The 18549-nt window shown below is 41.1% G+C and overlaps 1 protein-coding gene across 1 annotated transcript in view; it reads right to left on the bottom strand.

Annotated features, from left to right (window-relative positions):
- The window catches only part of MICU2 (mitochondrial calcium uptake 2), a 127823-nt gene that overhangs the window by 11655 nt on the left and 97619 nt on the right, over positions 1–18549 (bottom strand). The window contains exons 7-9 of the mRNA XM_053309540.1: positions 14210–14292; positions 9631–9696; positions 5410–5507 (exon numbers count right to left, since the gene is read on the bottom strand). Of these exons, the coding sequence (XP_053165515.1) occupies positions 5410–5507; positions 9631–9696; positions 14210–14292 (247 nt within the window). The remainder of the gene's footprint in view (positions 1–5409; positions 5508–9630; positions 9697–14209; positions 14293–18549) is intronic.

The raw sequence follows: 18549 nt of genomic DNA on the forward strand, positions 1-18549 counted from the left end.
CTAAGGGGAAGATCTTACAGAGTTCACACATATCATCTCCCATTTAAATTCAACCATGGCAGACCCTGCTTAGCAAAGTGGACAATTCATGCTTGCTACCATAAGACCAGCTCTCCTCCCTTTTTACAACAGTTCTTCACTTTTGACACCTAGAAGGAAATGAAGAAATCTTTTACAATATCCGTCGATAGATGCTTTCACATGTGGTGGGTGAGTTCCATTTCTGTGAACTTAACACATAATCTAAGATATATCTGTGTTCTGGAGAAGGGGTAGGGAAATTGGGCGTAAAATAGCACCAGATATATTGGCTCTTTTGTTATATTTTGATTAAACTGTATCACTGATTTCTGATGTTCATGCCTACATTTTTAACAGTCCAAAAGGTCACCACACAGTTGAAAGCTGTAGTTTACAAGAGTTCAAGGTAAAAACAACATGCACATTTTAAATCACCAAGATAATTAACAGCAAGTGAAAATAATTTATTCTGCTGTACTTGAAGCCTTTCAAGCCTGTGTTCCTATCATTCAATTAAGAATTTAGAGTTAAGTAGGAGTTAGAGCAAAAAAAAGGAGGGCAAACTTTCAGGGCAATGAGAACAGGCTAAGGAGCCCATGAGCTCAAGTCCCACTTTCAGTCTCTCGCTTATTTTTCTTGGAAAGAACCCCAAAATGGGTTATAGATAGGCTTTATTAGACTAACAGTCTAGCAAAGTACTGTATAAAGTTAGCCCTGGGATTGCACCTTTTAAACAAGTTACCATCAGATTGCAGGGGATAGGCATATTGGGCACAACACATACAATGTGCTCTTTGGCCACTGTGGCTGGGAATTATGGGAGTTGTAGTCCCCAAACAGCTGGGGGGCCCCAAGTTGAGCAGGCCTGGACTAAGCCTTGAGTGTTCCACAAAGGATCTCTGAAGAATTTATTATCCTTTCTAAACCTTTTTTGAGGCGTCAGGGAGAGAGTGAGAGCAAGGAGGAGGAGAGAGAACAACCCCCACACGAGGAAAATTGCAAAACTTGGGAGTTGCGATGGGGTGGTGTTGGGGGTGTAGAAGAGAATGAGAAGAGTGAGAGAGAGAGAGAGAGAGAGAGGTGAGGGGAATGAGAGACAAATACACACCACACAAAGAGGGAGAGCGCATGTGGGGAAGCTGAGAGGCAGAGATGGGGGCGGGGAATGGAGCAAGCCTGCAAAAAACAAACAAACAAACAAAAAAAACCCCAAAAAAACCAAAAACACCCCAACACAGCTATTTTTTCTTCACACAAAATGATTTAAGTCTGAAACGTCAAGATAAGAGCCAATTTGCGAACATTCCCCTATGCAAGACGGTGTCAAAATCTAGATTGTACAGACGCACACCAAGCCTTTATGTTGCAAAGCCATTTTAAGCTGCCATTTGGAAAGTGCTCAGGTGGGACTGAGAGACTCCTGTCTGAAACCGCGGAGAGCCACTGTCAGTCAGTGTAGATAATACTGAGTTAGATGGACCAAAGGTTTGTCTCTGTATAAGGCAGCTTCCTATGTCTCCTAAGAGTCAGAAGAAAAACCACACAGCTAGTCTGAGTGCTAGAACAACCACAGATGTGCAGCAGTCCACCATGCAGACTGGGCAAGTTTCTCCATGCCACCATAAATGGTTAAAGGAAAAAGAAAAAAGGTCTGGAGTGGCACAGAGAAAAAATAAATCACTTGATCCATGTAGCGAAGCGCTACACAAGAATAGGCTGCCGCGTGGCATGATTTAAAATGGCTTCCGTGAGACACACTAGCTCCAAACTATGTCAACAAGAAAAACCTGAGAGGTGAAAGAGTTTCATTATAGCATTTTGAAAAACAATAAAATAAGTCTATTAACCACATGTAAACACTATTAAGCCTTATGAGTGATTTTGTTCTGTGTTAAGGAAAATAAATTACACAGGTAAAACTATATCTAAAGCTTGTATGACAGGTTTTTAAGGCAGCCTAATCAAATGTAATCACTCCTGCTTTCTCTAGCTACTCTGCTGATCAATGGAAAGCCTTTCTAACAAGAACTTGGAAAATGATAAAAGCATTTACCATCCCCCCACCCCACCCCAGCTTTGACAATGATCTATGTCTGTACAGCTCATCAGTCATCTCTTGTAAAAACATCATGGCACTTTGATCAAAAAGCCAACAATGGTTTCCCATGTGAGGTAAAAATGTTGTGAAAAGCCAGATAGAAATCACATTTGCCCCCAACAACAGAAACCCAGAAATGATGTGCTTGAGTTACTTGCAAATAAAATAACGTGAAAAATGATATCTCCACACAGCTTTTTAGGAGACACACACCGGTTCTTTCATTCACTTTTCTATGCATTAGAACAAACTTTACTGTCATGTCACAATGCAAATGGAGCGGGTATATATATGGGAAGTGATAAGGAGACAGACTCCAAGTGCATGAAAAATAAATGCCATTGTTGAAAAATTACCTATATTAGACTCTACACTTATCCCACCGCTCTAAGAGCAAGATGTGGGAGTCCAATTTTGATTACAGGCTTCTATCTGTGTGGTAGGCAAAGGTCTTTAACCCACATTTGCTGAATGTAGTAGGTACACAGTATTATCAGTGTTATGCCTCATTGGGTCAATGCAGGATTTTATCTAATTACCCGAGACATTCCAGTTCACACTATAAACGCAAACAGTCTTTTACGGGTGCACTCTGGCCTTTGCTTTGTTAAGAGGCCCTACTGTATTGGGAGAAATGGGTGCAAAGGGAATGTTAGCTTAATAGGAATCTAAATACGTTTAAGGACTTCAAAGGCTTGTTTGCTTGAAGGCCAGTGTGCACCTGAACCAGTAGAAGAAATTATTTCACAAAGCATTAGGAATGCCACACTCATCTTTGAAAGAGCCAAAACAAGAATTCTGCTGAGAGTAGACAAAAATTGCAGGTAGCTGTGTTGGTGGTGCATTGCAGGGGCGGGGGAAGGAATCCACACACAACAGTAGGGTTATAGCTTTATTAGGACCAACGACTGTACATCACCACATATGGTGCCTTCTCCCAATGATTCAGGCTGGTGGGAAAGCGACTATCCAAGTGGCACATGTGTTCCTAATTTTGTCTTGTGAGAACCCAGAACTTTAGAACTTGTAGTTGTGCCCAGCCCACAGTGACCCCAGAGCAGCCACCCCAGATCAAATCCTAGATCACTGATCTGGGGTCGATGTGTGGGCTGGGTGCAATTGCAAGTCCTAAATTTTTGGGTTCTCACCACATAAAATCAGAAGTACATATACTGCTTGGATCTAGGATTACCATTTCCCCGTTAGCCCAGATCATAGTGAGAAATCTATTTCCACCACTCTGGCCAATGTTTATTGTGCTAAAGTATGAACAGATAAAGCCACAGTTAGCCTTAGAAAGCTGTTTGCCATCTCTGGTTTAACTATGGCTAGCAGTAATAATTATGACTATGCTGATTCAAATGCACTAGTTAACACTAAGCAGAAAAGGGAGATGAGAATTTACATGGGTGGGAAGGAAGGGTAAGTTAGCCTGCAAAGTTGGCAGTCAGTTCAGTGTGATGTCAGACCTTGGTGGATTGGTATGTGAAAACTTCCAGACCATGGGCATTGTCAACATGCTTCTTGCAGTCCAATTTCTCTCCCTCTCCCCCAGTTGCTTTTTCAGAATCCCCCTTTCCCAACTCCTGCATAAAAACATGTTACATCAGAAAATGGCAAGCCAGGCCACTCCTAGATTCTAAACACTTATTTTGACTCCTGAATACACACAGGTATAAATACTTCCCAAGCTGTGCTTTTCAGGAGAGCCGTGATTTATAGGCAAACCTCTGTGAATGAAAACTAACACATAAGTGGCCCTGAAAGAGTATTTTTTTAAACAGAGTTCAAACAAGCAACCCTGTTTTGCAAGATGGTTCTTTAAAAAAAAAAAAAAAGAGGAAGAAAAAAGGAGTTAATTGAGTTAGCCACATAAGTTTAATTGTACTAATTAGATTTTTTCTTTTTCTTTCGTAGACAGATGCCTAGCTTCAAGATGGATCACCCACTGCAACCCAAATACAGATGCATAATTCTGAATGATTTTAAAACAAATTTTCTATCATGAATTAATGCCAGCTCTGGTTAAGCTCTGGTTACTAAAATCTAATTTTATGCACGCCAAGTTCAGTTTTAGTTAGCTCTGCAGATTATTTTTGTTTATAACATTTTTGCATTGCCTGCTCAAAGAATACACAAAGTGGTGCACAACATAAGATAACAAATATCTCAAATTCATTTTAGACAATGCACATATAAGCCAGATAACAACAAAAGGATAAACCTGAGTGGGTACCTTTATCAATAGCTAACTATAAACGCATGATGAAACAAACAGGTCTTTAGTATGCATCTGAAAATAAGAGATTGGGTTAGGCATGCTTTTCTTAGAACAGCATTCCAAAGTTGCAGCGCCACAACATGTGGCATACCCACAGACTAAATCTTATGTGAATCTAGGATTCACTGGGCTCTCTAGATCTTAAACAGAACATGGACAAACTGCCTTATTTTTCCTATGGAGCTTATGCATTCCAGGTTTCACCACTTTTTATTTGTTACAGCAAAGTTAAGCAACATTCTGTGTCATACTGTCATACTGTGGCCCCAGCATGAACTTGAATTGTTTTATCTTTTTAGCTGCTTTATTGTATTTAAAAATCTTTGTTCCCAATCATTGATTGATTTTAACTGTTTTGTGATATTTGTGAACTGCCCTGAGCTATTCTATAAGAGCGGTCTAGAAATCGAACAAATAAATAAATAATAAATAATACTACCTAGGACATGGGTCCTAGGACAAATATCACAAAACAGTTAAAATCAATCAATGATTGGGAACAAAGATTTTAAAATACAATAAAGCAGCTAAAAAGATAAAACAATTCAAGTTCATGCTGGGGCCACAGTATTGATACATTATATGTCCATATCTTGGTGCTCTGAGCCATTTTGGCTTTAAGCTCCACCCTTTCTGAAAGGCACCACTATAATCAAAGTTATTCTATGGCGTCAACAAGAAGAAGAGTGGGCAAAGTGTTTTGCAAAAGCGGTTGGAAGAAAACCAATGTCATTGTTGTGGGCACATCCACTAGTGGAAACTGGTGCTATGGAAGCAGATCAAAGGGAAGCGTTCTGTTGACAAGATGGCTGATGACATTCCAGCAATGTGCCAAGTATGTAAAGCTATTTAAAGTTATTTGACATCTCTTTAAGAGCTGCTATTAAAAAAAAAATCAATTTTGAGCACCACACTCAAAACACCAAATTCATTTGCAATAGTTCAGTAACTAAACTGCCCAGCCCACACTACAGAGAAAGCAGCAACAACCATTAACAGAGTGCAGTACCTGTAGAATTCAGAATACTGAAGTTTATCTTTCCCTCCTCTTCCAAAGAAATGGACAAGCAACATGGTATTAATATCAGAATCTTCTAGTTCTGGCTCCTGAAAAGACATGCATATCAATATTGTCAGAATGCTCCCTGAGGTGGGGATCCTTCTTCTAGCTAACACACACTGAATGTTCCAAAGCAAAGACTGAATGTTGCATTTGCAGAATACTATGCAATATACAATGTGAATTTCAAGTGAAGGAACAAGGTATTAAGCCAGAAATCATGAAATGAAACAATATTATATTTATGGCTGGAAGAAGAAAGATGGAATACAGTGGTCTGGAAAAACTTATGGCATTCCTTTATGGGACATCTTTCTCCAGCTTAATATAGCTAAGTGATTATGGACTTTGGTTGAGATCCAAAGGGCTACTTTATGCCTACCCAAAATCATTTCAAAAACTGACTTGCTGTGTAGCAACAGGGAGTTGCTGTTCAGGAAATACAATTCCAAATCTCTACAGTACATTTGATTACTTGGGCAGTTCTTTAGATGTTAGACCTTACAGTGTATAACATGAGGCACAATGTTACTCTGATGTAGAACAGGTAACATTTTCTTATATCAGAAAATAAGAATGATAGTAGTTTTGAAATATATTGGTGACCAAAGGTGCCCTTTTGACAGCAGAAAGCAAATTAACTTAGGAAGTATGTGACCCCTTAGTCAGAGTCTTCCTCTACAGAGAACCCGAATATGAATAAATCCAATCAAATGGAAATTTGGAAATACAAATACCATGGAAATACAAATAAGGACAAGGTTGCCCCATATGTAACCCACTTCATGGAAAGACCAATCAGAAGTCCCCTGTAACTTTATCAAGATAACAGGAATTAAGTCAATCAATCTGTTTTCTCAGGAAAGAGGGTGGACACCTATCCACAGCGAATCAATCCTCAAATTACCATAGGTAGGTGAGCAAGGGAAGAACCCTTTGTATCTTGCTTTCTTCTGCCTGCTCCTATGTCAAGACTGACCTTTACAGGACAATCAAGCCTACAGAAATATTTTGTTAAAAATCAAATCAAATCTGGGTATAATTGCCAAGTCTGCAGATCTGCACTTTGAGATCAGCTACTCAGAGCACAGTCTGACACTCAACCAGAGAGAATGACCTGCTGTCTCCCAGACAGAACCCCTTTGTGGCACGGGTCTGTTTTACTTCACTTCCATTTCAGGCCTAGGAACACTTTGCAGATCAGGAAAGGTATCACTCTCACTGGAGCCACACAGCATACCCCATCCCAAATCTCCTCTCTAAGCCACAAAGCCCCCCTTCTCTGTCCCTTTGCCATTTCCTTCTTGTACCCCACAAGAGCTGAAACCCAGGAACAATTTGTTGCCAACACTCAGTAAAGACATTACAGGCTGCCCCCTGGAGAGCAGTTTTTTCCTTAGAAGAAGGTTTGGTGGGGAATTGGTTTGGGGCCTTGTATCCCTGACAATCCCCTCAACAATCACAATTTCAACATTTTCAACATTAATAGTTTTATTTAACATTTGTTTTGCTTTGTGTTCTGTTGTATTTTTTAAAGCGTGAAAGCCACTTTTGGGGCCCTTGTGAAGGTTGAAAGGCAGGGTAGATGTGTCAAGATAGATAGATAGATAGATAGATAGATAGATAGATAGATAGATAGATAAATATTAAGTTCAATGGAGCCTAATTCCAAGGAGGTAGAATTCATTCACAGAGGTCAGCTTTGTGAGTTCTGAATGCCGGCAATTAAGAAACCATGATTTGCTAGAAAAACCCTTCAGCCTTGTATGAGAAAGAATGGAGGAGGTAAAGAATACAAAGATATACACCATCAACTAGTCTTGGGGTATAAACATCAGCTAGATATAAGATATAAACATCAGCTAGTCTTGGGGTATTGTGTTCAGCTTCAATCCTATGCAGTAGGGTTTCCGGCAAGCCTAAGTCTGCATGAGTTAAGGCTTTATTTATGTATTTATTACATTTATAAACCGCCCCATCCAGAGGCTCTGGGCAGTGTATGTTTCTTTTTTTCCTATGAATTTTGTGTATGTTGTTCAATTGAATGGAGTCTACAGAAAACAAAAAAATGTATTTCACTTAAGTCAGTAATTTCATCCTTTCAACAAGTAAAGTGCAGTATTTCTGTGCTATGCATTTCTTTCGCCACTTAGTCAAAATAGCATTTCTTTTAACACAACACCACACTATGCAACATGCAGTCCACAGGGATTTCCACAGAACTGTTCCTATGTAAGAGTTTTCTACGTAAACTGCTTCTGTGTCTTTTATTTTGCTGAAGAGGCAAGATGAAAAGCAACCATCTGTTCATAGGATTTAATACTAATGGTTATTTAGCTTTCAGTAACATCATCACATTAGTTCAGCATGTTTTGTGCTTACTGCACATATGATTCAACACACTTTATAGTTCAGGTAGCATTCGCCGTTTCTGTCCTATGCTACTTTTCACTATATAAAAGTAGCCTGAGCCAATGTTAAGCTACCTGGAAATTTATATACTGAAAGTTGAAAAGTAAAACATTTTATTAAATAATATTTATCCAATCTTTAAAAAGAGGCTTAAAATGAAACACATGTTCCTAACAGCGTAGTTTATCTACATAGTGTGGCTATTCACATGACTGCACATGTGGGAGTGGTGGGAGGCAGGGTTCAACCTACCTTCCCCCAGATGATCATTTGCAGCCCTTGCAGTGCACAAGCCACACGCCCACGTGTAGTGCGTGGAGCAACAGAGGCCAGGACTCGTTTCCCCCGCCTCTGCATATCCCACAAGGCACCACATGCTACCTTGGGGGATCCCCCCATCAGACACACGAGGAGACACACGAGCCCAGAGGCTGGGTTAAGGGAGTGCTTCCTCCTTTAACCTTGGCTAAGAGCTGGGCTTAGGAGCAGGACTAGGCTGGATAGGGGTGCCAGGATTTGCATGGATCCTGGTGCTCCACACGAGCAGCCTAGCCCAGGCTAGGCTGCTTGTGAGTACAGCCTTGAAATATCTTTGGACATCTGGAACAGGAGAGAGGGGCAGAATAATGTACCTTCTAGCTTCTCAGTCCGACGCAGTAGTTTACTGATTTTTTTGGCAGGGTTTTTGTGGATTAATTTTAACTGGTGGTGACCTGAAAAGCACCTATGTGGCAAGATATATTCTCAAGCCTGGCAGTGCCCTGGTTGGTTTTTTAATCAAGTCAACCAAACAATGTTAAAGGTTCCCTTGATACACACTTATGAATTCTAAAACCATGTGACTTCATATCTAGTAAATCAGCTCAATCACTTGGATCTGAAGAACAGAGAACAGGAGAAGAAAATTACTTAGTGCTGTTCCACAAAGCTGGGACAAGGCATTTGTGCACTATAGGCAAAGTTTGAAAATTATGCCCCCAATCAAAGTATGAAATACATGATTTTACCTCTCAAAACTGGGTCCTGGGCTGCTTCAAGACTTCTGTCCAGCTTGCCACTGATGTTTGAAGTTGGGTGGAGAATCTCAGGCGGAAGGCAGGAACTGGCGGTTGATGGGTTCAGGCCATCATCACCCCTGCAAAGGTTTGGCTGCAGGGAACCTAAAGCCTATTTGATAGGTATCTATCCATGACAATCTAGTTATAACAAATCCCCCCACCCTCAGTTCACCTGCAGCCTCTCTCGCAAATGCAACAGATCAGAAATGTGACCTGCCACATGTGTAGGGCTGGACACTTAATTAGCAGGTCCATGAAGTCCTGAGCTACTTCTAAGGGGGAGAAAGTTCAGCATGGACTCTACACAAACTTTAGTGGACCATAAACATGGTTTTTAAGAGAGTTTGTGCAAAGTCTTGCACAAAACAGAGAAACTCATCTGAATTTGGTATCATTTATCTCACGCACCACTCTTCTACTGTCCATAACAGCCCTTCTATGAGAGGAAAAGGCTTTCTGCTACAGGAGGACACCTTTGATTCCAAGTCACAGTGGTTTTTTTAGAAGACCCAAAAGGAAGAACAAAAGCAGAAATGCAAAAGCAAGGTTGGCAGACCAAGCACTTTCATTTAATTAAAAACCAGAGACATGGGTGCAGTCCATATAAGCTGTGCAATGAATCAGTGCTAGAAGAGAACAGCACATTCATGCCATAACTATTGTTGAAAGGAACATAGCTTATTCTCTGAAAAAAGCCTACCTGAGATAATACTTTGTCTCTTGAACATGGCTTCAGCTCATCTTGCTTCCCAATTATTTTCTGAAGCTAGAACAAAAGTGTTATTTTCCCATTTAGTATCTTATTGTAATGTTTTGGGCCTGTCTTTCAAGGCCTCTTCAGACATTACTGAAGTCCTTATACAGAAAACACTTCCATGCAGGAATCAACATGAAGCCCACTTCTAGGTTCTCATATGGCAATCTTACATGGTGATTTTCCATTTTTAAAATAAGGTTTTGGAGTGCATGATGAAGGTAAGGTAAAGTGTGTTGTCAAATTGATTTCAACTCCTGGTGCCCACAGAGCCCTGTGCTTCTCTCTGGCAGGAGGGGTTTACCATTGCCATCTCTCGCACAGTATGAGATGACTTTCAGCATCTTCCTATAGCGCTGCTGCCCAATATAGGTATTTCCCATAGTCTGGGAAAGACACCAACTGGGATTCAAACAGGCAACCTTCTGCTTGTTAGTCAAGCATTTACCCGCTGCGCCACTTAAGGTGACATCAGACAAAAGTACTGTAAGGAAAATGTAGCTGCTTTTGGAACCATTAAAAAAAAACAACAATCTACTGAAAACTTCAAAGTATGTGCTTAAGCAAGTGTAGTGCTAGCTAGTGCAGTGGCGAAAAGCCAACCTAGATGCAAAAGTCAAACATGTCATGTAGTTAAGTGCTTGCTTTTACACTAAAGTCGCAGCTGCCTGGGGCCCTGAACCATATCAGAAATGTGGCACAGAGGGAGGGGGTGTTTACTCTTTTACATCCATGCAGTTTTCACACTTTTTTAAAAAAATCACCCCCTCCCGAGCAGTTGTGTGATCCGGAAAGTACTACTGTAAGGACAGACACCAAAAACAGCTGATACGGGGGGGGGGAGGGGTTGTTGTTGAGAAGGCTTCACAGGTTCCCCCCACTACCTCTGCACCATATTTTTAATGCAGATTGGGGCCTTAAGCACTTGCTACTTTACTGTAAAAGCAAGCAACACATTTACTATCCACCCATTACCTATCCACCCCCAGCACAATACCTACAGAGCTTGTTACTGGTGTCTATCTTATGTTTCTTTTCGATTGTGAGCCCTTTGGGGACAGGGATCCATCTTATGTATTTATTATTTCTCTGTGTAAACCACCCTGAGCCATTTTTGGAAGGGCAGTATAGAAATCGAATAACAACAACAACAACAACAATCTAATGTTAAGCCTAATTGAGTCTGAGTTGTGAGCCTGAGGTCTCTGATTCAAACGTCACAGAATCATAGAATGCCAGGGTTGGAAGGGCTTGGAGGCCTTTAAGTCCTGCTCCCTGGAGGAAACTGCGACAGCATCCCTGAGAGATGACTGTCAAGCCTCTGTTTTAAAACCTCTAGTGAAAAAGAGCCCACTACTGCAGAGCAACCCTTACAGTTAGGACATTCTTCCTAATGCCTAACCCGAATCTGCTTCCTTATAATTTCAACCCACTGGTTCTATCTAGTCCTGCTCTCAAGAGCAACAGAGTACAATTCTTTCTTCATCGTCGGCTTCTTCATCATAGTCTTCTTCGTCTTCATCGTTGTCTTCATCTTCTTCACAGCCCTTTGTATATTTGAAAACAGCTGTCTTCTCTGTTCTGAGTCTTCTCCAGCCTAAGCATTCCCTGCTTTTTCAACTGTTTTTCATAGGACTTGGTTTCCAGATCTCTCACATCTGGGTTGCCTTCTGCTGAACCCGTCGCAGTTCATCACCTCAGATAGGAGTGCATTCAATGGCCTTAGGCAAGCCAGTGAAACCACTCTTCCTCCACCTCAGCCTTCCTATCTGAAATGCAGGATAATAATACTGACTTATCTTACAAGGCTCACACCACAATCCTGTGCACACTTACTTGGGATTAAGCCCCACTGGGCACAGTAAGGTGGCTTCTGAGCAAGCATGCACAGGATGACCCTGTCAGTAGCAGATCATGTTTAAGTAGAAGGTCCCAGGTTCAACTTCTGCCATCTTCACTTAAAGTATCACAGGCAACAGGGCTGGAGAAGGCCTCTGCCTGAGAACATGGAGAACTGCTGCCAGTCAAAGCTACAGAGCTGGAACATAGGAAGCTGCCATATATCATGTTGGACCAATGGTCTAGCTCAGGGATTCTCAATGTTGGGTCCCCACAACTCCCCAACCAAAGGCCTCTGGGGCTGGCGATTATGGGAGTTGAAGTCCAATAATATCTGGGGACCCAACTTTGAGAATCCCTGGTCTAGCTCACTGTTGTCTACACAGGCTGGCAGCGGCTTCTCCAAGGTTGCAGGGAGGAATCTCTCTCAGCCCTATCTTGGAGATGCCAGGAAGGGATCTTGGAACCTTCTGCATTCAAGCATGCAGATGCTCTTCCCAGAGCGACTCCATTCCCTAAGGGGAATATCTTACAGTGCTCATGCATGAAGTCTCCCATTCATATGCAACCAGGGTAGACCCTGCTTAGCAAAAGGGACAAGTCATGTTTGCTACAAGACCAGCTCTCCTCCTTCAATGGACCTCAGTCTGACTCTGAATAAGGCAGCTTCCTAAGGCTGTGTAAGGATTACTGAGAGTATGTGAAGCACCCTGAATACTCAAGAAGCACTATAAAACCTGAAGTATTTTTGTAATAAAATAAAATAAATAAAACCAGGACATGATCTGATGTTTTTGTATTATATTGTTCTTTAACACATTAAGATCCCATACAAGGCTTCTGGCAAATAAACCCATTTGCAACTTCCTATAAATCTCTAGCAAATCATTCTGCAGGCTCCCAGAAGCAAGCTCTCTTTGTAAAACATTTATAATTACTCACAAATCTCTTCTGAGGCCAGGATTCTTACAAGAGATTTAACACAGCACACTGCAAAATACACCTACCTTTCAGAGATGTTAGCACCAGTCCTCCAATGGACAGCAAAAATAAGAGAACAAGGGACTTATTATTTATAACAGCGTGGATAGAGATCAAAAGCAGAGGATTTAGAGTTGCTTAGAAGAGGTGCTTTTAAAAGTATGTTTATCACTGTGAGCAGCTTGACAGCCTCTTTCAGACTTCCCTTCTGAATACAGTGATTGAACAATGTTTCCCGAGTCTCCTGCTTTATTGTCCTTAACTGTCTTTTCTGATTCCTCATACCAGAAAAAAAGATGAGAGTTTTGGTATATTAGGATATAAATGGCAGCATTTCCTTAAATATTCTGCACTTGGCCTTGTCAAGGCATTCTCGAAGAGTGGTCCCTGTAGAAACTCAACACAGAAAGACCCTTGTCCTAGTACTGCATGTAGCAAGACCAAACATCCCTGAATCCATTTGTTTAGGCAAGACAAGCTGGGATAGGTAAGGTTTCCTCTGCTCCTTCCAACCTTCAAGCAAGTGCTCAGAGATTACTAAATAAGGTACAGAGGGGCATGGGGCGGAGCCACTTTGAAACAACTGTGCCCATAAACAAGCAGCTGCCATTTGCTGTTAAGGCAAAATCAGTACCTCCTTGCCTATGGATGAGGAGCAAGGAGGCACTGTTGTATAAGGATGCTCTTCCAAGTTGTGCATTATGGTACCCAACCTTGATTAGACCATGGGAAGCATCATTTTCATCCACCTCCAGAAGCTTTCCCAGACAACAGACTTTACCACGGGTTTTCTGCAAGCGTTACTGTTCAAAGTTGCCGCCCCCCAAACCACGCAGAAAGTGGATTTTTTTTTACCCCGCATATAAATCGGGCTACACTTTAATGCATGATTAAAAACCTGAATTGTGTGTGAGGTGCTCCGTTAGCTCGCAGGGACTTTGGGGTAAATCCAGAACGCACACCTCTGTTCTGGAGGAGATGCAAACTAAAATCCGGGTGTAAAAAACTTCCAGGAAGCATGTCTGTCAGAACTGGACAGGTCAGCTAAGTGCTCAGTCCTTCATATCTGCCATGCTACTTTTTCTTTTCAAACGGAGATGGAAATAGTTTCATCTCCTCTCCAGATGGTCTGAATAGAAGGCCACATTTTCCATTATTCAAGCTAACTGAAGGCCTGGGAATTTGTTCTTGAATAAGCATATATTTTATCACATCACAGTAAATGTACTTTCTCTTTCTGTTTCTACAGTGGTTATGAGTTTTCAACAGTCAAGTGCTCACATAATTTCTGTTTTTGTGTTCGGGAATATATTGTTATTCCCTCTCTTCCTGAGAAATCTGAGAACTTTTAAATTAAAAAAAATGCTTGGTCCTATAATGCAACACTACAACATTACTCTTAACTACATATCTTAGTAAAGGAAGGGTGTGTATATCATATGCTCATTGCTGTGATCATATTTTTTACATTTGAAATCTGGCCTAAAGTTAAAAGTGTACTTGAGTCAACTCAGAACTTGAAAGGAAAAAAAAAGGCAGAAGGTGTGAATTCCTTCAGTTCTAGCATGTTCATGCTCCCATGTGCACACCATTATCACAAAACAGATGGGGAAGGCATATTTTTTAATCCATTGCACCCTTCATTGAGCAGTTTACTGTATTTCTACTAAGAAATGGAAATATTTTAAAATATTGACAATCATACCTTAAAGAATTCTTTCTTCTCTACTTGTTCATTCCCATCTGCATCCAACATTTTAAAAGCAATATGAAATCCAGTCTGTGGTTCTGCAATGAAGTGTAGCACATAGATTTCTTCAGAAATAATATACGCATAAGATAATAGTGCCTGCTGCTCTAGTTTCCCATAATGAAGCAAATGCTTCTGGTTTCATATAGAGGTAGAGGGTCCATAAACAGCTATAACTGAATGTGGTAAAGTGCTGTGACACCATTTCTAGACCCAGCTACAGTCAAACAATAAGACATAAAATATTACCAATCTAGTCTATTATTATTGTAAAAACCAACATTAAAAATTCTGTGCATAGTGGCGTTGTGTAAGAATGAATGTAAGATTCTCTCATGTAGGAGAAAATAGGCAAATTCCACAGTAACAAAAAAAAGGGCATCTATACTGATATTTTGTTAGTAGATTAATTAAGTTTAACTAATTATGTTAAACATCATGCATCCTTCTGAATGATACGCAGCACACATTAAGGTCATTTGGAGAAATCCGTCTCCAGCTGCTACCAGCCCACCTGGTGGTGACTTGGGATTGGGCCTTCTCTGCAGCAACTTCTAGACAATGGAATTCACTCCCCATAGAAATGTGAGGCTTAACAATCTTATTTGCCTTCACAAAAGCCCTTCGCTCAATTTTCCTTAGTCTGAGTCCCAAGATTTTAAAATTAATAACAGCCCTGCTGGATCACACCCAAGGCCTATCTAGTTCACCATCCTGTTTCACACAGTGGTCCACTAGATGCCTCTTAGAAACTCACAAGGCAGAGGTAAGGACATGTCCTCTCTCTCCTATGGTTGCTCCGCTGCATCTGGTATTTAGAAGCATCATCAGACCAGTAGCCATTGATAGACCTGTGTCCTCCATGAATTTATCTAAGCCCATTTTTGTTTTAAGTTGTTTTAGATTGTTAGTTTGTTGGTGTTTTTATTTGCTGTAAACTGCCCAGAGCTATTAGATGAAGCAATATAAAAACATAATAAAAAATGAAATGTCAAATGATGAATCTGTTGATAATCACTCTTACTACTGTACCTTAGCTTTCAGTGTTTCCATAGCACTCTCAAAGCGCTCTCAAAAATATTTTACACACTGATTGTGGTCATTCCTGTTCTCTCCTGCTGCCAAACAATTTGCAATTAGCCATGTTTAGGTGTGAAGAGTCTTGTCTCTGTAATGGGTTTAAACTAGATGGCATTCAAATTCCTTCAGTTCTGGGTAGACAACCAACATTCATGACCGAGCATGAATTGATGGAGACACAAATATTGCACAAAAACTAGAAAAAAACTGTTACTGCTGTTAGAAACCTCCACATATGTGGCGCCAACATCCATGGTTCCGCATATCCGCAGTTCGGCAATTGACACTTGACCTCAGTATATGAGGAAAAAAGGGGTTATAATTTTGCATATCCATGGTTTGCTACCATTTTGTCAATTTTGTGGCTTTTTAAATAATTTTTTTTCCTTCACTGCGATTTCTCACAGAAAAATGTGGAATTACAGCTTCTAGGGGGAAGAGAGCTGGTCTTGTGGTAGCAAGCATGACTTGTCCCCTTAGCTAAGCAGGGTCCACCCTGGTTGCATATGAAAGGGAGACTTGATGTGTGAGCACTGTAAGATATTCCCCCTCAGGGGATGGAGCCGCCACTCTGGAAAGAGCAGGTTTCAAGTTCCCTCCCTGGCTTCTCCAAGATAGGGCTGAGAGAGATTCCTGCCTGCAACCTTGGAGAAGCCACTGCCAGTCTGTGAAGACAATACTGAGCTAGATAGACCAATGGTCTGACTCAGTATATGGCAGCTTCCTATGTTCCTACTGTTGGACAGCAGAAGACCTGCAGTGCACGGTATGACACTACTACAGTTTCCAGCCTTTTTGACCTCCCCGTATCACCATAGACTTGATGCCCTATTATCTGTGGCTTTGTTACCTATGGAAATTGGCAGGAACAGAATCCCTATGGATAATTGGGTCCACCTGTACACCAGTCTAGTTTTTCCTTTTAAAATATCCAGCCCTAAGATGGATCAGGATCATAGCACAGGAGCAGAGGGTATTTAATCCTTTTAATTCCACACAATTTTTCTGCTGAAGTCTTCTTCCTCAGAGCTGCTATTTGCCCCCAAAGGGGGCACTGCAGTAAGACAAGCCAGCCACTTTGGGGAGAGTGCCATTTTCAGGAGAAAAATGGAATTTTGGAATTGATGTGGGATTAATGTGGAATTAATAGGGTTAAATGCTCTCTACCTCCTGTGCTATGGGCCCAATCCAGCTGCTATTTTAAGTGGGAACAGTCCCCCTCCCCCCAAACTAGACAATTATGTGTTTAACATAATATCTAGCGTGGGCCAGAGAGTGCTAATAATTTTGGAGGGAAAACACCATAATAATTGAAGTTGACAGCTGATTTCTTCCCAGTGGAGTGTTTCATTCTAAACACTTTACCAAGTATAACTTGAGTCAGTAATAATATGTGTGTAGCCTATAAAATTATTGGAGAATAAAAGCAGAATGATTTATTCTCCAGTGATGCATACCATCTGTTGCAACATGCTGATAAGAAGGAAGTCCCACGTAAAACATAGTAGGAGCTAAAGCTGCTCATACAGCTCACAAGATGACACTCTTTATCTGATATGATGCAGCTTCAATGGTATGCATTTATAAAATAAGTGAGGTTCAAAGAAAAGCTCGACACACTTGCATTTAATTACACAAATGATAACTCTAACATGTGAGTTTCAAATCTTCACACAGGCTGTTTGTGGAAGTTATATTCAGGTGTGTTGTGCAAAGAGAGCCTGAAATGAGACAGCTTTCAAAAATGGCTCTCTGCAATACAGTTTGAGGTGGAGAAGCAGGGCTGGATTAAACTTTTCATTAATTTTACAGCTATAAAATTCCAGTGTTGAAGTTTCCTCATCAAAGTAGGGAATGCCTTAATCCTTCTCTGACTGGAAAAAGTAGTAAGGGTTCAGAGCAGGGAATGGCAAGAAAATGGAATTTTGAGCTTGCCTGTTTTCTTTTTCTCTTAGAGGACCCAAGGAAATCTGCCTTTCAGGAATGTATCACTTCCTGGTAGCAGAGCCCTCAAACTGATGACATCAACCAAGATGAAACTATTCCTGCCTTGCCCAGATCATACCAGTTATTTAGGAACCTCTCACGTTCCAAATTACTGTAAGATTTCATTCGAAGTCTAAGAAACATATTGTAATTATAACTGGAGCAGTTTACCATACTTTACAGCTGTAAGGAGGGAAAGAAACAGTATCAGGGGGAAAAATCAGAAAGAAAAGAGGGACTTCCCTATGATGCCCTATCCTAAATGCTTCCCCCAATACCTTAATAGAGCATGCAAGATTGAAGGGAGGGGAGGAGAGTGCGTTCCCCCACTCCCAACATTTTAGATTGGCTATTAGGCTAGTGGCAACCCACTTGAGGGTTGGCGAGACCCACTGTGATTCACAATTAGAGGACAGAAAATGTTTTCCTCCCATTTCTAACTTAACTAGAATTGCTGGGAGGGAAGAGACAAGATTCAAAAAGTGTGACTCAACTTGTTCTTATATCAACAGGAGCCTCAAAAGACCCTGTGACCAGACACTGAAGCACAGCTCTCCTGGGCAAGGGTGGGGGGAGAAGGGGCTCGGCCTGTACGTTGTTCAAAGTTTTCTGGAGGAAAAAATGAGCTATGTAATCATCTAGTCCAGCAGTCTATCTCACGCAGTGGCCCACCCACCAGGTGCATCTGGGAAACCTGCAAGCGGAGAAAAGAAGGCAACTGTCCCCTCCTGTTGGTGTCCCCTAGCAGTTGGTGTTCAGGGTCATGTCTCCCCCAATACAATGACAAGTAGCCACAGATAACCCTATCCTCTATGAATTTGTCTAATGCCCTTTTAAAACCATCTAGATTGGTGGCCATCACCATATCAAGTGGCAGTGAATTCTGCAGTTTAACTACATGTGTCAAGTAGTACTTCCAGCATTTACTGGATGATCCCAGGTTCTAATATTATGAGAGAGAGAGAAAAAAAAACTTCTCTTTATCCACACCTTGCATGATTTTATACATCTATCATGTCAAGTTATGTGAGTAGTAGCAAAGAAACACACACTTCCATCCTTTCTCCCCACATTCAGTCTACTGATGCACCTGCTGCCCCTTCTCCACCCTACTCTCAAGAATAGGAGGAAAAACTGCAACAGCAGCAGCGTGCCTAGTGTAGAATCTAAGGGAAAGAGTTGTGGAATGCATGAACAAGGCAGTGGAGTGGAATCAGAAATATTAATTG

This window comes from Hemicordylus capensis, chromosome 3 (assembly GCF_027244095.1).
Source record: "Hemicordylus capensis ecotype Gifberg chromosome 3, rHemCap1.1.pri, whole genome shotgun sequence".
NCBI lineage: Eukaryota > Metazoa > Chordata > Lepidosauria > Squamata > Cordylidae > Hemicordylus > Hemicordylus capensis.